The 17245-nt window shown below is 60.3% G+C and overlaps 2 protein-coding genes across 2 annotated transcripts in view; one reads left to right on the top strand and one right to left on the bottom strand.

Annotated features, from left to right (window-relative positions):
- Window positions 1-9876, top strand: part of LOC127392641 (protein Niban 2-like) — a 32492-nt gene extending 22616 nt beyond the window's left edge. Inside the window, 11 exon segments of the mRNA XM_051636846.1 lie at window positions 2541-2656; window positions 2757-2861; window positions 3950-4112; window positions 4518-4705; window positions 4877-5032; window positions 5583-5699; window positions 6157-6264; window positions 6380-6491; window positions 7506-7788; window positions 7790-8054; window positions 8175-9876. Of these exon segments, the coding sequence (XP_051492806.1) occupies window positions 2541-2656; window positions 2757-2861; window positions 3950-4112; window positions 4518-4705; window positions 4877-5032; window positions 5583-5699; window positions 6157-6264; window positions 6380-6491; window positions 7506-7788; window positions 7790-8054; window positions 8175-8651 (2090 nt within the window). The 3' untranslated portion in view covers window positions 8652-9876.
- Window positions 9852-15608, bottom strand: SLC31A2 (solute carrier family 31 member 2). Its single transcript, XM_051636854.1, has 4 exons — window positions 15476-15608; window positions 12509-12575; window positions 11346-11514; window positions 9852-10768 (listed from the first exon to the last, which is right to left on the bottom strand). Exons 1-4 carry the CDS (start codon window positions 15479-15481, stop codon window positions 10600-10602), a joined length of 411 nt encoding a protein of 136 aa, XP_051492814.1. The 5' UTR covers window positions 15482-15608; the 3' UTR covers window positions 9852-10599.
- Window positions 15609-17245: the final 1637 nt, after the last annotated feature.

Raw genomic sequence — 17245 nt, 5'->3', positions numbered from 1 at the left:
CTGTGAGAGAGGGGAGGGTCATGAGCCATCCCCATGGCCAGTCAGGGGCTGGGACATCCAGTCTCCTCCTCCTTCTCCTCAGCATGGGATGAAGGTTCTCATCTCACAGCCTGTGAGATAGTTCTTCCCGGCCCCCCCCCCCAGCACCACCCCTGCCCCTCACTGCTCCCAGATCCTGTTTCAGATTCCATCAAAGCTCTTTTGTTGTCGTCGAGCAATTTAGTTATTTTTCCCTCCCCTAAATTAGAGGTTCTGTTTCTGCCCCGGGTTGTGATCAGTGTGGGAACTTGCCCCTCCCTTTTTAAGGCTGTGTTTTCATAACACCAGCTCTTCTGTAAGAACCAGGGATGTGGAACATCATTCCTCACACAGGAGGTGTCCAGCCTGTTTCCCTGGAGCCCTTGGCTGCCCTGAGAATGTCCCTTGCCCTGGCTGGTGGCACGCAGGGCTGGAGCAGTGCCCACCCTGCTGGCTCTTGCCCCCTCTTGGGGCCAGCCTGCCCCGTTCTGCTGTGGTTTGGGCAAAAAGCAGCTTCCAACTGACTTTTCTTCCTCAGCAGCATTTCTCTGGTGAAGGGAGATTATCTTGTGCCAAGAGTGGGGTGGACTTTGAAGAAGTCGAGGTGCAGCATCGCTCTCTGGTGTCACCTGGTGCACCATCATCCCAGGAGCCTTTCCAGGATAGGCTCCAGGCTTGGGCAGTTGCTTCACATCCCCAACAAGGCGAGCTCAGATCAGTGCTTAATTAGCTGCATATTAACGAAGCAAGCTCATTAAATTTGCCCTGTGAACTAGCAGGGTGGCTTCTTGCAACCAGCCCTGCCTGGACAGGGCTCAGGGCTGGGGCAGCATCTACTGGGGATGCAGGAGCCTGGTGGAGCAGATCCAGGTGACTTCTCCAGGGGGACAAATCCTGCCCTGCTCTCTGCGTGACTTGGAGGATGAGGTTTGGCTGTGGCCTTGACCAGGCTGTCCCACCCAGGAGAGGATGTGGAGCTGCCAGGAGCCATGGATGGAGACGTACTGGCCCCTGAAAGCTCAGCCCTGTGCTGGCTCCTTCTCCCACCCAGCGCTGAGAAAGGGTCAGAATTTCCTTTCTCAACATGTTGTTTTGGTTGGGTTTTTTGGTTTTTTTTGGTTTTTTCCCTTTTACATTAATCTGCCCCTTAGGAAAAGCTGCTGAGACTTGGAGTTAAGTGTAATCATCTTAGAAAAAAATCTGTGTGCATTAGAGAAGGTCTGCTCATCACCCTGGGCTGCCTGTCCTGGGAAGGGAGAAGCCACCCCAGGACATGGCTTCTTGGGTGGCCAAAAGACCTGCCAGGACTCTCCACTGCCATCTCTGTGGGAATGGTCTCTGGGAGCAGGGGGGCTCTGCCAGGGGACCCTTTTGCCACAGGGCACAGCCAGCTTGGGCTCAGCCCCATCCCACCTCCCTCTTGCAGGGGGCTTGGGGTGGGGGGGGATGCTCCCAGGACAGTTTCTCCCTGGCTGGCAGGTGCTTCCACAGTCAGACCCCTGGAGAGGCTGGGTCAGGGCAGGGATGTGTGTGGGACATGTGCCAGCAGCCTGTCCTGCCATCATCTGTTCTGCTCCCATCTCTTCCTCCTCCTCTGGACACTCTACCTCTCCTCTTCACGGGTGCTGCAGAGGGCTGGGGGTGTTGTCCCAGCCTCTCCTGGTGCTGATGGCTCCATGACATCTTGGGGGGGCAGCTGAACCAGCTGGGGGCTGCCGGGGGGGGACAGTAGCCCCACTGTGGATGGGTGTGCAGGATGTTCCTGGCTGCCCTGAGGGTCAATCCCCACCCCGGGGGGCTTCCAGGAGGCTTCCCACTGCCATCCTACCCACCACTGTCCCACCCTACCAGCATCCCACCAGCCATCTCCAGGAATGACTCACTGGACTCCTTTCTGATCCTCCCGGGCTCTGCCTCCATTCCCCCACCCTGCCCCATCCTGTGGTGCTGGGGGGCTCACTGGGCCCTGTGCACCATGGGGGGGGCACTGAGGACTCCCAGTCCTGGTGAGTTCCTGCTGTGCCTTTGGAATTTACTGAGCCCATGGGTATCCGTGCACTGGGAGGGGGCTTCCTGAGCCCCCCATCCTGCTACATCCCTGCTTCTGATGTACCTTCAGGGCTTCCTGAGCCCCCAGGTACCCCAGCACCTTTGGGGTTCACTGAGCCCTCCCCATCCTGCTGAGCTATCAGGGCTGGCCAAGCCCCCAGGTCCCCGTGCACCTTTGAAGCTTTCTGAGCCCCCCCATCCTGCTGAGCCCCTGCTCCTGACGTCCCTCCATGCCCTTGGTCTACTCTGGAGAGGATCAGCCTGTGGACAGAGTGGGAGCCCCCCCAGCCACTGCTGCCCCCTGCCCAGTTATAGACAGGGGCTTGGGATGGGATCCCCCCGGTCCTGGTGACAGCCCTGGGCTCCTTGCCTGGGTCTGAGGGTGTGGGGGATTCAAGCGACCCCCTGCAGAGATGAGCTGGGGTGCTGGGCTGCCCCTCACTCACTCCAGCAACCCTCCACCCCCTCCCCAGGGATCTCTGAGGACTCCAAAGTGGAGGCTCCAGCCTTCACGGACGCCATCCGCATGTACCGCCAGTCGAAGGAGCAGTACGGCACCTGGGACATGCTGTGTGGCAACCAAACCCAGGTGAGGACCTGTGCCCACCCCACCCTGGAGAGGCCAGGCTGGGGGGGGGGAGGGGGTGGTGCAGGCTGAGCAGGGTCCCCAAAGCCTCCTGCCTTGGCAGGTCCTGAGCAACCTGGTGATGGAGGAGCTGCTCCCCGAGCTGAGGAACACCATCGGCCCCCGGCTGAAGGGCAAGGCTCAGGAGCGCCAGCGCACCTGGATCCAGGTGAGGGTCTAGGGCTGCTGGGGGGGGGGGGGACATCACTGCCTGTGTCCCACCCCTTGCCTTCCCCCCCCCATTCTGCTTTGCTGCTGCTTCCCTTCCCCACCAGGCTCAGTGCCCACCAGCTTTCCCACCCATCACAGCCCCCAGCATCGTCCCCTTCCCCACCCGCTGCCAAAGGTCCTTCTTCTCCAGCGGTGGCTTTTTAAAGCTCCTTGTTGTGCCCTCACCAGAAGCCCTGCCCGTCCCTGCCTGCACTGCCTGTCCCTGGGGCCAGGGAAGCAAACAGGAGGAAGCCCAGCCCCGGAGCAAAGCCCGTCCTGGCTATATTTAGTGAGCCATTTATAGAGCAGCACAGGCTAAATCCGGCCCCAACCCTGGCGAGGGACCCAGGGCTCTTCAAAACTGCCTGTTCAGACTTGGAAAGCCCCATAGATAATTGCCACCAGGCTCATCGTGTGCCACTGGAACAGCCTAAAAAATGCACTAATGCTGCTTTTCCAGGAGCTGCCAAGCTGGGAAGCCCAAGACAGGGAGGGGGGGACACATCTCTGCCTCCTGCCAGCCCCGAAATAGCAGCATTTGGTGGCAAATCGAGTGTGAAGCCTCAGGCAGCAGCTCCGTCCTGCTCATGGGGTTGGATCTGGAGACCCCAGGCAGGCTGAGCAGGGCACAGCTTTCAAACAGGGTCAGGGTCTCTTCTGCCCAGCCCATCAGCATCTGTGGACTGCCAGCATCCCCAGACCACCAGGATCTCCAGACCTGCAGTATCCCCAGACCTGCAACATCCCTGCACCACGAGCATCCCCAGACCTGCAGAATCCTTGGACCTGCCTGGAGCTGATGAAGCTCAGCTCTGTGCCCCTCAGGAACCATTTCCAAACAGCCTCTGTGCCTTTGGAACTTCATCTCAGCCAACTGGGGAGGGTCCCTGCTGTAGAAGACCTCCTGCCAGGCTGTGAGGAGGGTTCTGCTCAGGGCATGGGTGAAGGTTTGGTGGGTCTTGCAGGTGTCTGGTGCTGGAGGTGATGGTTAGTGGGGGCAGCAGGGGGTGTGGGGGGAAGCTGACCACCCCACCTCTCTCTCTTCAGATCTCAGATGCTGTCTATAGGATGGTCTACGAGCAGACTAAGGCCCAGTATGATGCAGCAATGGCCAAGTGTGAAGAGGAGCGGCCCCAGATGGAGAGCACCATCCGCACCGACATGGACCAGATCATCACTTCGAAGGAGCACTTGGCCAGCAAGATCCGAGGTACACGTGGGGACGTGGATGTGTGTAGCTGTGGCTGTGACCAGCTCCTGGCATAGCATCACCACGGTGGCACCAAGGTGGGGCTGTTCCTGGGGTGCAGCACGGCTCCCACTAGCATGGCCTGGAACCCCTGGGGAGATGCCAGCAGCTGTGGTGGCCCGGGTACACATCCTGGTTGCCTTAGGAGGTGGGGGGTCAAGGTGGGCAGTGACCTCCCCACCAAGGCCATGGGGCAGGAGTGGGTTCAATGCAACCCCTTGGGTTGTCCTGTAGGCCTGGGAGACCTCTCCTGGTGGAGCTTGAGGAGAGGGGCAGGTCCTTCCCTGCAGGGTGGGTTTAGGACCTGATTTGCAGAGCTGGGAGGGCAGAGGAGCCTCACCACGCTTCCCTCTGTTCTCTGCCCAGCTTTCGTCCTCCCCAAAGCAGAGATCTGTGTCCGTAACCACGTCCAGCCCTACATCTCCTCCATCCTGGAGGCCCTGATGACCCCCACGAGCCAGGGCTTTGCTGAGGTGCGGGAGGTGTTCTTCAAGGAGGTGACGGACATGAACATGAACGTCGTCAACGAAGGTGGCCTGGAGAAGCTGGCAGAGGTGAGACCTGGAGATATTCCTTGGTGGCCTGTGGGCTTCTGGGTGGTGCCACGCTCAGTATGGACAGTGCTGAGAAAATACATGGGGGTGAAGCCCGTGGGGGGTGGCACATCCCAGCCCTGAGTGTCTGGAGAAGCTGTCCTGCCCTGCTGATCTTGGCTTTATCCCCAGTACATGGAGAAGCTTTCCCACCTGGCCTTCCACCCCGTCAAGATGCAGTCATGCTATGAGAAGATGGACCAGCTGAAGCTGGAGGGCCTCCAGCAACGGTTTGATGTGTCCAGCACATCTGTCTTCAAGCAGAGGGCCCAGATCCACATGAGACAGGTGGGATGGAGACCGGGGTCCTCCTGTGTCCATCAAGGCAGAGTGGGGAACCCAAGCTGGTCCAGCCTTGGCAGGGATTTGGTTGGGATGTCTGTCCTGTCCAGGGACCTTCATGTGGCTGGCACCCAGCTAAGGGTGTGTGCTGGCTCTGGCCATCACTCTGAGGCTGGAGCTGGAGCTTGGTGGGAGCCATGGTGGGCAGCAGCGTGGGGCACCCTCCAACATGGGCTGAGCACCCAGATGTGGGTGTCACAGCACAGCCCCCTCTTTGCCACCAAGCCCACTGGCCCCAGCATGGCCAGTAGCCCAATTCTGGGGTCTGGGGTCCAGCCAAACCCGGAGCAGGGTGTAAAAGGGAGGGGTGCAAACCACTTTTGGGCACCCTCCTCCCCCAGCACCTTGGTCCCCAGGGCGGGTGCCGCTCTGGGATGCCGGGGACCTTGCCGGTGTGAAGGCTCATCTTGGGGTGGCAGTGGCCCAAAAAGAGCCCCCTGCCCACCTCCGTGGTTGGTCCTTTTGGGTCCCCCTGACCCTCTGCCTCTGCCCTCAGCAAATGGACGACGCCGTGTACACGTTTGAGACGCTGCTCCACCAGGAGGTGGGGAAGCTGCAGGGCAAGGACGACCTGTGCAAGTCCATCCAGCGCATCCTGGAGAGGGTGCTCAAGGTGAGGGTGGCTTTGGTGGCCTTTGGTGGCTTTGCTGCTAGGGTCGGGATCCTAGGGAAGAGGAGGGGAGTGAGCTTTGCAATTTAATGCAAGTCTCCAGGGGAAATATGTCTGTATAATTGAGACTTTCATGCATTTTTGCTGGGATGGGGAGGGCAGGAGCGTGGGAAGCCACCTGGAGGAGCCAGGTCCCCTCTGACCACATGGATGACTGAAAAAGCCACCTGAGGTTCTTCTGAGTGGCCCAAAGACCTTAGTGCAGGCAGTGGTGGAGGAGCTGGCTCATACCTGAGCTCAGACACCCTCCGAACTGGCTGGAGAGAAGAATGGGAGAGGCAGAGGAACCTGCTCATGTCCCTGCAAATGGATTTTGGGGCAAACTGCAGGGATTGTGGACACAGATAAGGGAGGGGCCAGCCCACACTGACCCAGAGCTGCCACCTCCCTCTTCCTGCAGAAATACGACTATGACAGCAGCACCGTGAGGAAGAAGTTCTTCAGGGAGGCCCTGCTGCAGATCACCATCCCCTTCCTGCTGAAAAAGCTGGCACCCACCTGCAAGGCGGTAAGAGGGTCAAGTTTGGGGTGTGTAGGGGAAGGATCACACCCTCCCCAGAAGGTCTGGAGGACCCTTCCCTCCTGTCCCCACCCCTAGCTCAGCCACCTCTTCCCCACGGCAGGAATTAGCCAAGTTCCAGGAGCTGATCTTTGAGGACTTTGCTAACTTCATCCTGGTGGAGAACACTTATGAGGAGGTTGTGCTGCAGTCAGTGATGAAAGACATCATGCAAGGTAGGATCTGGTGGTGCCAGGGAGCCTGGACCCCTGCAGCTCTGAGCTCCGGGGGGCTCCAGCACCCTGAGGTGGATGGTGGGTGCTGGGTGGGGTCAGTGTAAGCTGAGCCTGGGCTCAACATCATCTGGAGGGCTCATGATGAGTGCTGGGGAGCAGAAGAGGAGGGGTGACTCCATGCAGGGTGCTGAGGGCTCTATGAGGAGGGGTGACACCCTGCAGGATGCTTCTTGGGGGGATGATTCTTGGGGTGTCCCTACACAGGGATGGAAGTTGGACTCAGTGATCCTGAGCTGGGTCCCTTCCAACTCAGCATATTCTATGATTCTGGGGGGCTGTACTATGGGGGTGACCCTGTGCAGGGTGCTGGGGGCTGCATGAGGAGGGGGTGACCCTATGCAGGGTGCTGTACCATGGGGGTAATCCTGTGCTGGGAGCTGCATGAGGAGGGGGTGGCCCTGTGCAGGGTGCTGGGGGCTGCATGAGGAGGGGGTGACCCTGTGCAGGGTGCTGGGGGCTGCATGAGGAAGGGGTGACCCTGTGCAGGGTGCTGGGGGCTGTACCATGGGGGTAATCCTGTGCTGGGGGCTGTATGAGGAGGGGGTGGCCCTGTGCAGGGTGCTGGGGGCTGCATGAGGAGGGGGTGACCCTGTGCAGGGTGCTGGGGGCTGCATGAGGAAGGGGTGACCCTGTGCAGGGTGCTGGGGGCTGTACCATGGGGGTAATCCTGTGCTGGGGGCTGTATGAGGAGGGGGTGACCCTGTGCAGGGTGCCAGGGGCTGCATGAGGAGGGGGTGACCCTGTGCAGGGTGCTGGGGGCTGTTTCAGAAGCCCTTTTCCCACCTGGCCATCCCGCTGGCTGGGCTGTTGGTGTGTGGGATGCTGAGCCCTCTCCCCAGCTCCAGACACCACTCCCTACACCCAAGGGGAGCACTGGGAGAGGTGCCAGAGCCTGGAAGCCCCCCAGTCCCGTCCCCCCCCAGCTCCCATTGACCTCTCTCCCGGTGCCCCCAGCTGTGAAGGAGGCAGCGGTGCAGCGGAAGCACAACCTGTACCGGGACAGCATGGTGATGCACAACAGCGATCCCAACCTGCACCTCCTGGGGGAGGGCATCCCCATCGACTGGAGCGAGGAGTACAGCGGCCAGCCCGAGCCCTCCCCGGCCGCCGACAAGCGCCGCAGGGCCAAGCAAGTGGTGTCCGTCATCCAAGACGACGAGGGGGTCCTGCCCTACGAGGTGGGCGCCGAGGAGCTGCTGCAGCCACGGCAGCCGGAGCAGCCGCCCAGCCCCCCGGGGGGGGGTGCGGGAAATCCGGGAAGCGCTGGCCCAGGAGAGCCCGGGGGGTGAGGTGGAGGAGCGCCTGACCAACGGTACCGACGGCAGAGGGGAGAGCAGTGCCGCCCAGGAGGTGGCAGGGCCTGTCCCAGGTGATGTCCCCTTGCAAGGTGAGGGAGGCAGGGAGCGCGGCACCACGCCGGCATCGCCTGCTTCTGGAGCCCAGGTCCCAGCAGGGGCTGGGGGGCAACATCCTGCACCAGCATCACCTGTTCCTGGAGCCCAGGTCCTATCAGGGGCTGGGGGGCAGCATCCTGCACCAGCATCACCTGTTCCTGGAGCCCAGGTCTCATCAGGGGCTGTGGGGCAGCATCCTGCACCAGCATCACCTCTCCCTGGAGCCCAGGTCCCAGCAGGGGCTGAGGGGCAGCATCCTGCACCAGCATCACCTGTCCATGGAGCCCAGGTCCCAGCAGGGGCTGGGGGGCAGCATCCTGCACCAGCATCACCTGTCCATGGAGCCCAGGTCCCAGCAGGGGCTGAGGGGCAGCATCCTGCACCAGCATCACCTGTCCATGGAGCCCAGGTCCTGGAACACCGTGCACCAGCATCCCCCGTGGCACCATCACCCATGCCCAGATCCCATGTTCCAACATCCCCCAAGCCTGGAGCAGATGTCCCATCAGAGGCCAAGGTGCCCCATGCCACACCAGCATCACCCACACCCAGAGCTGATGTCCCACCACCATCTGCTGGGACGGCGTGCCACCAGCCCAGTGACAAGGAGACGGGCGAGGAGGTGGCCCCCCCGGGCAGTGGTTGCAGCCCCCCACAGCCCCCAGGCACGACAGAGAGCAGCGAGGGGGTGCAGACTGAGTTCTAGCCCTGGGACCCCTTGCCATGGACTGGCCCCAGTGCTGGGGTTGGGGGAAACAGGACCTGCTGCCAGGGATGGAGAGGGAGGGGATGGGGAACACCGAGACCTTATTGCCTATCCGGGGGGGGATCCCCACTATTCTGTGGGGCTGGCCATAGCTGAAGTGGTCCTACTGGGTCAGACTGGGGGAGACCCCTGGCCCAGGGTACCCCCTGCACTCTGCTCTGTCCTTTTTTCTGCCTTATTTTCTTCTTTTCTACTGAAGAGATGCTTTATCTGCCCCCCCCCAGCCCAAGTGCCGGGGGCTGCCCGGGGGGGCTGGCACTAGCCCTGCTGGGGGTGGGGGTGGGGGATGCTCCCAGTTGCCCCAGGGGTCATCTCTGCCCCAACCTGGGGGGGGGTTTCCTGGGATCCTGCCCACCTCTAGCCCACCCAGCCCGCTCCGGGAGTGCTGGTGGGAGTCAGGGCCATGGGGGATGATGGAAAATGTGATGGTGGCCAGGGGCACAGCAGGGACACAGGGTGGCTTGAACCACTGTCCCATTGGGGCAGGCTGGGCTTTTGGCTCCCAGGGTGGGCTCGTTAACACCCAGGGTGGGCTCATGGCACCCAGGGTGGGCTCACAGCAGCCAGTGCCCACCTCCACCCTGCCGCTCTGTAAGCTCAGAGTAAAAACCCTAGCAGGCAAGGTGGCACTGACACAATGTCCCCACCTTTGCCTGGCAGGACTGGGCTGCCTCTGGTCCGTGCAGGAGGGATCCCAGCTCCTGCTCCCCTGCCCCAGCCCCAGGAGCTCCTCAGCACCACGCCAGGATGAGTTCTCAGGCTCTCAAGCCTGGCAGGTTTTTGGCACCTGCAGTGACGGTCGGGCAAAGAGTTGGTACCTTAGCAGGGGTTTGCTGGCACCCCCAGCAGACCCTGCCTGCTGTGGGGAGGGGGCTGTGCCAGGCTCCCCCCCACAGAGGTGCTGAGAGCCCCTGGGCTGGCCCAGAGCCACCTGTGTGGTGCACGGAGGAAGGACCAGCACCCCGACCCTTGCCTCTATTTTAGGTGTTTCTGCCTCTGAAAGGGGGTGCCCAGCCTAACCCACTCGGGGAGGCCCCCCAGAGTGCCTTGCTTTGGGAACTTAAAAAAACCTGTCTCTTCCAGGATATTTTATTAAGAAAGTTATACAAATGTTTAAAAAAATATGCTTATAATAATTAATAAAATGGAAAAGCTTTATTTAAAAGCCAGAGGAGACTGTCCTTGTATTCCTGAACAACTGCCCCTGGGGCTGTGCTGGTGGGGTAGGGCTGGGGGTGTGACATGGGGGTGTCACATCTTAAGTCGTGTCCCCCCCCCAGCAGGAACACAAGCCAATGACTGAGATGGTTTTATTAAAAGGGGTGTCCCAAGGAAGCAGCAAGAGGCACCCACAGCAGCAGCTTCCCCTCGGCACAGCCACACCGACAGCTCGGGGGGCTGCTCTGACCCCATCCCTGAAGCACTGGGAGGACAAGGGGGGCCTTGGGGGGGTGGGCAGCAGGACCCCCATTATCCCCAGAAGGCACTGTGTGAAGTGGGGCTTGGTGCAGGGCAGGGCTGCCTGTCCCCAGCCTGTCCCCCTTCCCCAGCAGGTCACTGGATCATTCAGCCAGGATGAACCCCTCTAAAAACTGGTTGGTGGGGATTGAAGGAAATGCCCAGCACCCCCCTGGCCATCATCACCTGGCCAAAAAACTCCCTGAGAACTGGGGGACAGCCACCAGCTGAGGACAGCAGCAGCATGCTGGCCATGGGGGTCCCCTCCCCTGGGTCAGGCCAGCACGGAGAGTCCCTGCAGCAGGTCCCTGGGGTGCTGCATCCTGCACAGCACGGGGACAAGGACAGACCCAGCAGAAGTGACAGCAGCTGTTCCAGGCAAAGTAGCAGGAGGTGTGGAGCACACCCTGGGGGGTGGGAGGGGGTGTGCCTAGCCCCGGCCCAGCAGGGGGTACACCACGAAATAGCCCAGGGTGGAGCCCACGATGGCCCCCAGGAAGATCCAGGCGTTGTAGGACATGACAGCCAGCATCACCATGTAGCCCAGCACCACCTGCACTACATGGAACAGGGTCTGCCCCACGTGGTAGCAAAACCACCTGTGGAAGAAAATGGGAGAGCCCATCAGGGAGGGGCCAGGGCAGCCAGCATCTCCCCCCACCCACCATCAGCATCCTGGAGCGGCCAGAGACGGTGGGTTTGGGGAGCAGGGAGAGGGGCTGCAAACAGCAGAGCAGGGTGAAACCCCTCTCTGAAGGAAAAGGGAGGGTGTTATCAAGAGGTTGGCAGGAAGAGCAGCCTCGAGCATGGGATTAACTATAACAGGAAAAACCCCAGGCTTGGCTCCAGTGCCTTGTGCTGGGAAGGAAACACCCCAGCCAGCCCTGCTGGGGTGCCTGACCCATTGCTTGTAGCCATCCCTGAACCACGGGGGCTCCTGGGGTAATGCCAGCACTCAAGCCAGCCAAAAAACCCCACCCTGACCATCTCCCAGAGCACCTGGAGGGGCCGGGATACCCCGGAGACCACCTCCCGAGGCTGTACCCACCCCTCCTGCCTGGCAGTCTGCTGTGCCACGTCTGCTTCTGTACAAGCCCTTCTCCCTGAGAAACCCTCATCCTCCTGAGAGCCCCCCCCATCGCCCAAGGGTGCAGAGGGATCCCCCCCCCACGGTACCTGCCCTGCCCGGGGCCGGTGTCCAACTCCTCGGGCTCCGTCAGCCCCTCCCGGCTGAGGCTGCGGGGCAGGGCCAGCAGCGCCCGCCGCAGCAGCAGCGCCTTCCCCAGCTTCACGGCCTCGTAAAGCACGGCCAGGAGCAGGATCACCAGCACCGAGAGGGCCATCCCTGCAGGGGAAACAGCCCTGCCCTCAGGAGGGGAAACTGCAGGTTCCCGGAGTGAAGAGCTTGGTCGTTTCCATGGGAGGGGGGGGGAGGGGGAGGGATCTGATTGCTCCTGGGACTGGGAAGGTTGGTGATGTGTTAGGGAATGGTGTGTTTAGCCCGTGTAGGGTTTTTAGATGAGACATGAGGATGAAATCCTTCCCTGGGAGGGTGGTGAGACCCTGGCCCAGGTTGTCCAGGGAAGCTGTGGCTGCCCCATCCCTGGCAGTGTTGAAGGGCAGGTTGGATGGGGCTTGGAGCAGCCTGGGCTGGTGGGAGGTGTCCCTGCCCATGCAGGGGGGTTGGAACTGGATGATCTTTAAGGTCCTTCCAATCCAAACCATTCTCTGATTCTATGATGATTCTATGATTCAATTCCCCATCTAAGTTCCTAAGTTCCTAAGGAGTATTTTTTTTGTGGGGGGGGAAGGGTGCTGCTCTGAAAAAGATCAGCATCTTTGCATGGACTCCACAGAAACGTGAGGGCAAAAATACAACAATTAAAATAAAGGAATGTAAAAGAAAATGGGAAGCTCACCCATCCCTGAGTGAGCGGGGAGGGGGGTGCATTGGCAGGCCTGGTGGGGATGCTTCCCACCCCTCCCTGCCTGCTGCTTTCAGCCTGGGCATTACCAGGGCACAGCTCTGCTCACGGGGCATGGAGAGGGGCAGCCAAAACCAGGCACTGCCTTCAGAGTGCTGGGGTGTGGAGTCCATCATGGCTCTGCCCTGACCCCCCCTCCAACACCATGCAGCAAGTGTCCCAGTGTTGATGCTGGAGAGGGTCCTGCTTTCCCCCCTTCCCAGCCCACTGCTAACACTGCTGCTGCCAGAAATGCACAGCCACTGCTGGCTTCTCTGCCCTGCATCCTCTTCCCCACGTGGAGAGCACAGCTGGTCATGGACAGATGGACAGACAGATGGGTGTCTTGGGGCCAGGTGGGGGCTGGCAGCCTACCTGTGGGGGTCTGGACACTCCAGAAGTCAAAGAGCAGCACAGCTGTGTCCGAGAAGTAGAAGGACATCTGGAAGAGAAGCCAAGGAAAGGGCAGTGCTAGGAAGTGGCTGGGCTTGATGGGGCAGCCAGGGGCTGGGGCACCCACATCTTCAGCAGCTCCAGGCACCCACCCCCTCCAAGTGCTGAGCCCCACAGCTGCAGCTCAGCTGGGGTTTTACCAAATGATGTAATTTATTATTTTTCCCAATCCCTGAAACGGGAAGAGGAACTTGCACTAAGAATCACAGTCACGCTGACCAGGCTTAACTCTTCCCTTGACTTCCTGCAGGACCATTTTCACCTCCTGCAGTAGCTCCCACGTGCATCTGGGCTGGCAAGAAAAAGGCAGAGTTGACCCCTGCTAGGACGGGAGACAAGCCAAGGATTCACCAACCCAGACTTGAGAAGGGAAGGTCCATGGGAGACAGAGGGAGGCTGGTGGACACTGCAGCACAGCCAGGTGGTCAGAGCCCAGCTGCTCTCCATGTCCCTCCAGCTCCCAGGGTTTATCTCTTCCATGGGTGGGACAGACCAAAGCACCCAGAGCCACAAGTGTGACCACCTGACAACGGGTGCCAGGGGGGCTGGTCCAGGGATGCCTCCCTGGCAGAGGAGCATCGATCCAAGCACTGTCCATCTGTCTGACCTGGGGCTGCTGGCACCTACAGAGGCATCAAACCTCCTTCTTTAATCATGCTGGAACAGGAGGAGCCAGCACTGCTCTTGTGTAACAAACCCACCTACAGAGCTGACACCACAGCTGCCAAGGCTTGCTCCTTTTACCACAAAAAATGGAATTCTGTTGGGTTTTTCCCCCTCCTCCCTTTGGTGAATCTCTCCAGGTAGCATTCATGGGCCTTGTTCCTTCTCCTCTTCTGCACTGACCTGGCTCTGGCTGCACGTCCCCACTGTTACTGACACCAGCAGATGTGGCCTTGGCCAGAAATACCACCCAATGATCTGGTGTCCACGCCACAGACCAGCTCTAATTACACCCTCCAGCCACTCATTACCCAGAGCACATTAGCACATGTAACTGGCTCATGCTTTTAAGCTTCCTTTGGCAACAGATTAATTATAATTAGCCTTTAAATTAAGCTATTTCTCCTCTGCAGGCTTCTCTGCAGTCTGCAGCGTTGTGTAAGGAGCAGGTAACTATTGAGGGACAGGGGAACAGAAGGGACTGGCAGAAGGTCCCCTTGCTGCACCAGCTTTCCCAGTCTGGGGTGAAGCCATGTGGTTTTGGGTACCCAGCATGGCTGTGACACCAAAATGATGCTCCTTGGGCCAGTGGCCCCTTGATCCTCACCTATAGCTCGATTTCTCTGGACACAGCATCTTGCTGGGTGAGAGAAGGAGTGAGAAGGTCAAGAGGACAAGTCCTAAAAATCTCTGTGCTCTTTGCAAGAGGGGAATTAGGCTGCCAGGGTGGTGACACAGGCCCAGGGACGTTGTTTGGGGGGATGTGGTCCTCTCCTCACCCATCTGCCCACATGGCAGTGATTCAGCAGGAGCCCAGGTGAGACTGCACCCAGCTCCTCCTCCACACCTCACAGGTACCTGCACACAAACAAAACCACTGCAAAGCACACTGTGCTGCCTCTGCTCGTGTGCACAGGGATGCACCACACGATGCCAGCTTGGAAGGGACCTCTAGGATCATCTGGGCCAACCTTTCCAGGCAAGAACACGGTTTAGATGAGATGGCCCAGCACCTCGGCAAGCTAAGTCTTAAAAATGTCCCATGTTGGGGAATTGCACCACGTCCCTGAGATTATTCCAGTGTCTGACTGTTCATATTGTGAAAAATTTCCTTCTGCTGCCCAACTGGGATGTTTTCCCAGGAGCAACTTGCACCTATTATCCCTCATCTTTTCCATGTGACTCCTTATAAAAAGGGAGTTTCCATCTTCTTGGTAGCCACCCTTAAAGTACTGGAACATGGCAATAAGGTCCCCCCCTAAGCCTTCCTTTCTCCAGGCTGAACAAACTCAGCTCTCTCGGCCTTTCCTCACTTGGTAGCTCAACCCACTGCAGTTTTGGGGCAACTCTTTCCCATTAAGTGAAAAACAAGTGAAAAACTGCTCCTGCTTGGAGCAGTGTCAGGTTGCCCAGTGCATCCCAACCTGCTGCTCCGGTCTGACTGGGACACCCAGCCCTGATGCTGGGACAGCCTGCAGCAGAGCAACCAACCTCCAAGTTTGCAAAACACCAACTCCCCCCCCCCCCAGTTTGCAAAACATCATGACAAACAGGATGCTGTCCCAGCCTGCCCAAGCTCCCAAGCTGCAGCCCCCACACTGGGGAGACACAGTGGCCCTGGGAGGCGTCCCCAGGTGGGGATGCTCCTTGGTGTGAGCCACCCCCAGGACCTCGCAGGGGATGCTGCAGCCGGGGGGGGGGGGGGGAGGCTGATACCAGCAGATCACGGGGACCTGGTCACCTTAGACATCACATCCGAGCTCGGAGCAGGAAGCAAACCTGCTTCGGGGGGATGGTTTGAGGCCAGCGCCAATGACCTGAGCTCCTGGTGTGAACCTGCACCCACGGCAGCCCCTCCGAGGGTGGTGGGGGAGCGGGGGCAACGGGGTGGGGATGCAGAGGGGTGCAAGGAGCAGGCAGAGTTCACCCTGTGCACAGCCAGAGCCGCGGGTGAAGCACAGGGGGGGAAGCAGGGAGGAGGGGGGAAGCAGGGTGCGGGGGAAGAAGGGAACGGGGAGAAGAGGGGACTCAGGGGTGCGAGGGAAACCGGCGGGGCAGGGGGCCCGGGCTGAGGCTGCGGGGGGACAGCGGGAGGGGGACGGGCAGCGCCGCAGCCTTGAAACACAGGGATGCGGGGGGGGGGGGGGGTTGCAGGGATGAGTGCGCGGAGCAGCCGGGCTGCGGGGCCGGGAACCCCCCGCATCGGCTGGGCTGGGCTGGGCTCACCTGCATGGCGGCGGTGCGGGGGTCGGTCCGGTGCGGGGCTCGGTCCGGTGCGGGGCTCGTCCTGGTGCGGGGCTCGGTCCGGTGCGGGGCTCGGTCCGGTGCGGGGCTCGTCCTGGTGCGGGGCTCGTCCTGGCGCGGGGCTCGGTTCGGTGCGGGGCTCAGTCCGGTGCGGGGCTCAGTCCGGTGCGGGGCTCGGTCCGGTGCGGGGCTCGTCCTGGTGCGGGGCTCGGTCCGGTGCGGGGCTCGGCCCGTCCCGGCTCAGCCCGTCCTGTCCCGGCTCAGCTCGGCTCGGCTCAGCCCGCCCCGTCGCGGCGGTGACGCGCGGCGCGGGGCTCCCCGGGAGCTGTAGTGCGCTGGGACCTCGGGGCTGCCGGTCCGTGTCCCTTCCCCTCCGCACCCCTCTTTCCCCTTCCTCCCGCCCTTCCCGCACCCCCGGGGCGCTCAAGGGAGCTCAGCATCCCGGGGGATGGAGCCCCGGGGGCTTCGCTGCCCTTCGCTCCTCCCTGTGCGGCGGGTCGGGAGCTGGGGAGGGGGCTGGAGCTCAAGGCTGCCGAGGAGCGGCTGAGGGAGCTTTTGGAGTCCAGCCTGGAGCAAAGGAGGCTGAGGGGAGACCTGCTGGCTCTGCAGCTGCCTGAGAGGAGGCTGGAGAGAGGGGGGGGTCGGGCTCTGCTCCCCAGGAACAAGTGATGGGACAAGAGGAAACGGCCTCAAGTTGTGCCAGGGGAGGTTGAGGTTGGATCTTGGGAACAATTCCTTCCCCAAAAGGGTTGTCAGACCCTGGTCCAGGCTGCCCAGGGCAGGGGGGGAATCCCCATCCCCATCCCCATCCCCATGTGGTGCTGAGGGACCTGGGGCAGTGGTGGCCTTGGCAGGGCTGGGTTAATGGTTGGACTTGATCTAAAAGGTCTTTTCCAACCAAAACAATCCTGTGATTCCATCCCCTGCACCGGACCAAAGTGTCCCTGAGTGTTCCTGCTGGTTTCCCCCATGGCAGCAGGAGGGCAGGATGTCACTGAGTATTGGTGACCCCAGCTGCAAAATACAAAAGGTACTTTTTTTCCCCTAGACCTTCCCAGATAGGCAGGAGAGACCAAAGGGGAACTTCACTCCCCAGCTCCTCACTGGCCCACTGCAGATATCTCCATCCCACCGAGGAGCAGGAGGAGGCAGCTCTGGAGCTGCCCCTGCCTCAGTTTCCCCCTGGTGAAAAGGGGCAGTGATGCCCACAGGGGCACCCCCTGCCTGCCAGCAGGTTTGTGTGCAACTCCCTGCTTGGACAAGAAATACAAGGGTGCAGGTAAAACTGCTTCTGGTAGCAAGTGTCTTCGTCCTTATGTCCAGAGAGGTGGAACTGGGCTTATTCAGGGCATGTCTGCTGCTTGAATTAACAACAAAAAATAAATTGGATAAACCTACCCTCGTGCTGCTTCTCTTTAAAATCTTTTTCTCAAAAGTTTCCAACAGAAATGGACACACCAGGTTTTTTTTTTGGCAGCTGAAGGACCTCTGGGTTGTGGGCAGCACAGCCAGGGGGTGAGGGGAGGGCTGTGCTGCTTTTCTCCTCTGCACAAACACAGCAGAGAAAGCTGCTCAAAAGAAATACAAATAATAATAATAAAAAATCCTGCCCTGAAAAAAAAATGTTGTTTACTGTCACATACCAGTCCACCCTGCATCCCTCCCCAGGAATCTAGCACGTGCCTTGAGTTGGAATTTGTTTTCCCTTTGCAATCTGCTGCAGAGGGTCTCTCTCAGCAGCACCCGGGGGAT

The sequence above is a fragment of the Apus apus genome, chromosome 19 (genome assembly GCF_020740795.1).
Source record: "Apus apus isolate bApuApu2 chromosome 19, bApuApu2.pri.cur, whole genome shotgun sequence".
Taxonomy (NCBI): Eukaryota; Metazoa; Chordata; class Aves; order Apodiformes; family Apodidae; genus Apus; species Apus apus.
The sequence above is the reverse complement of the archived record's forward strand: the minus strand, read 5'-3'. Positions and strand labels throughout refer to the sequence as shown.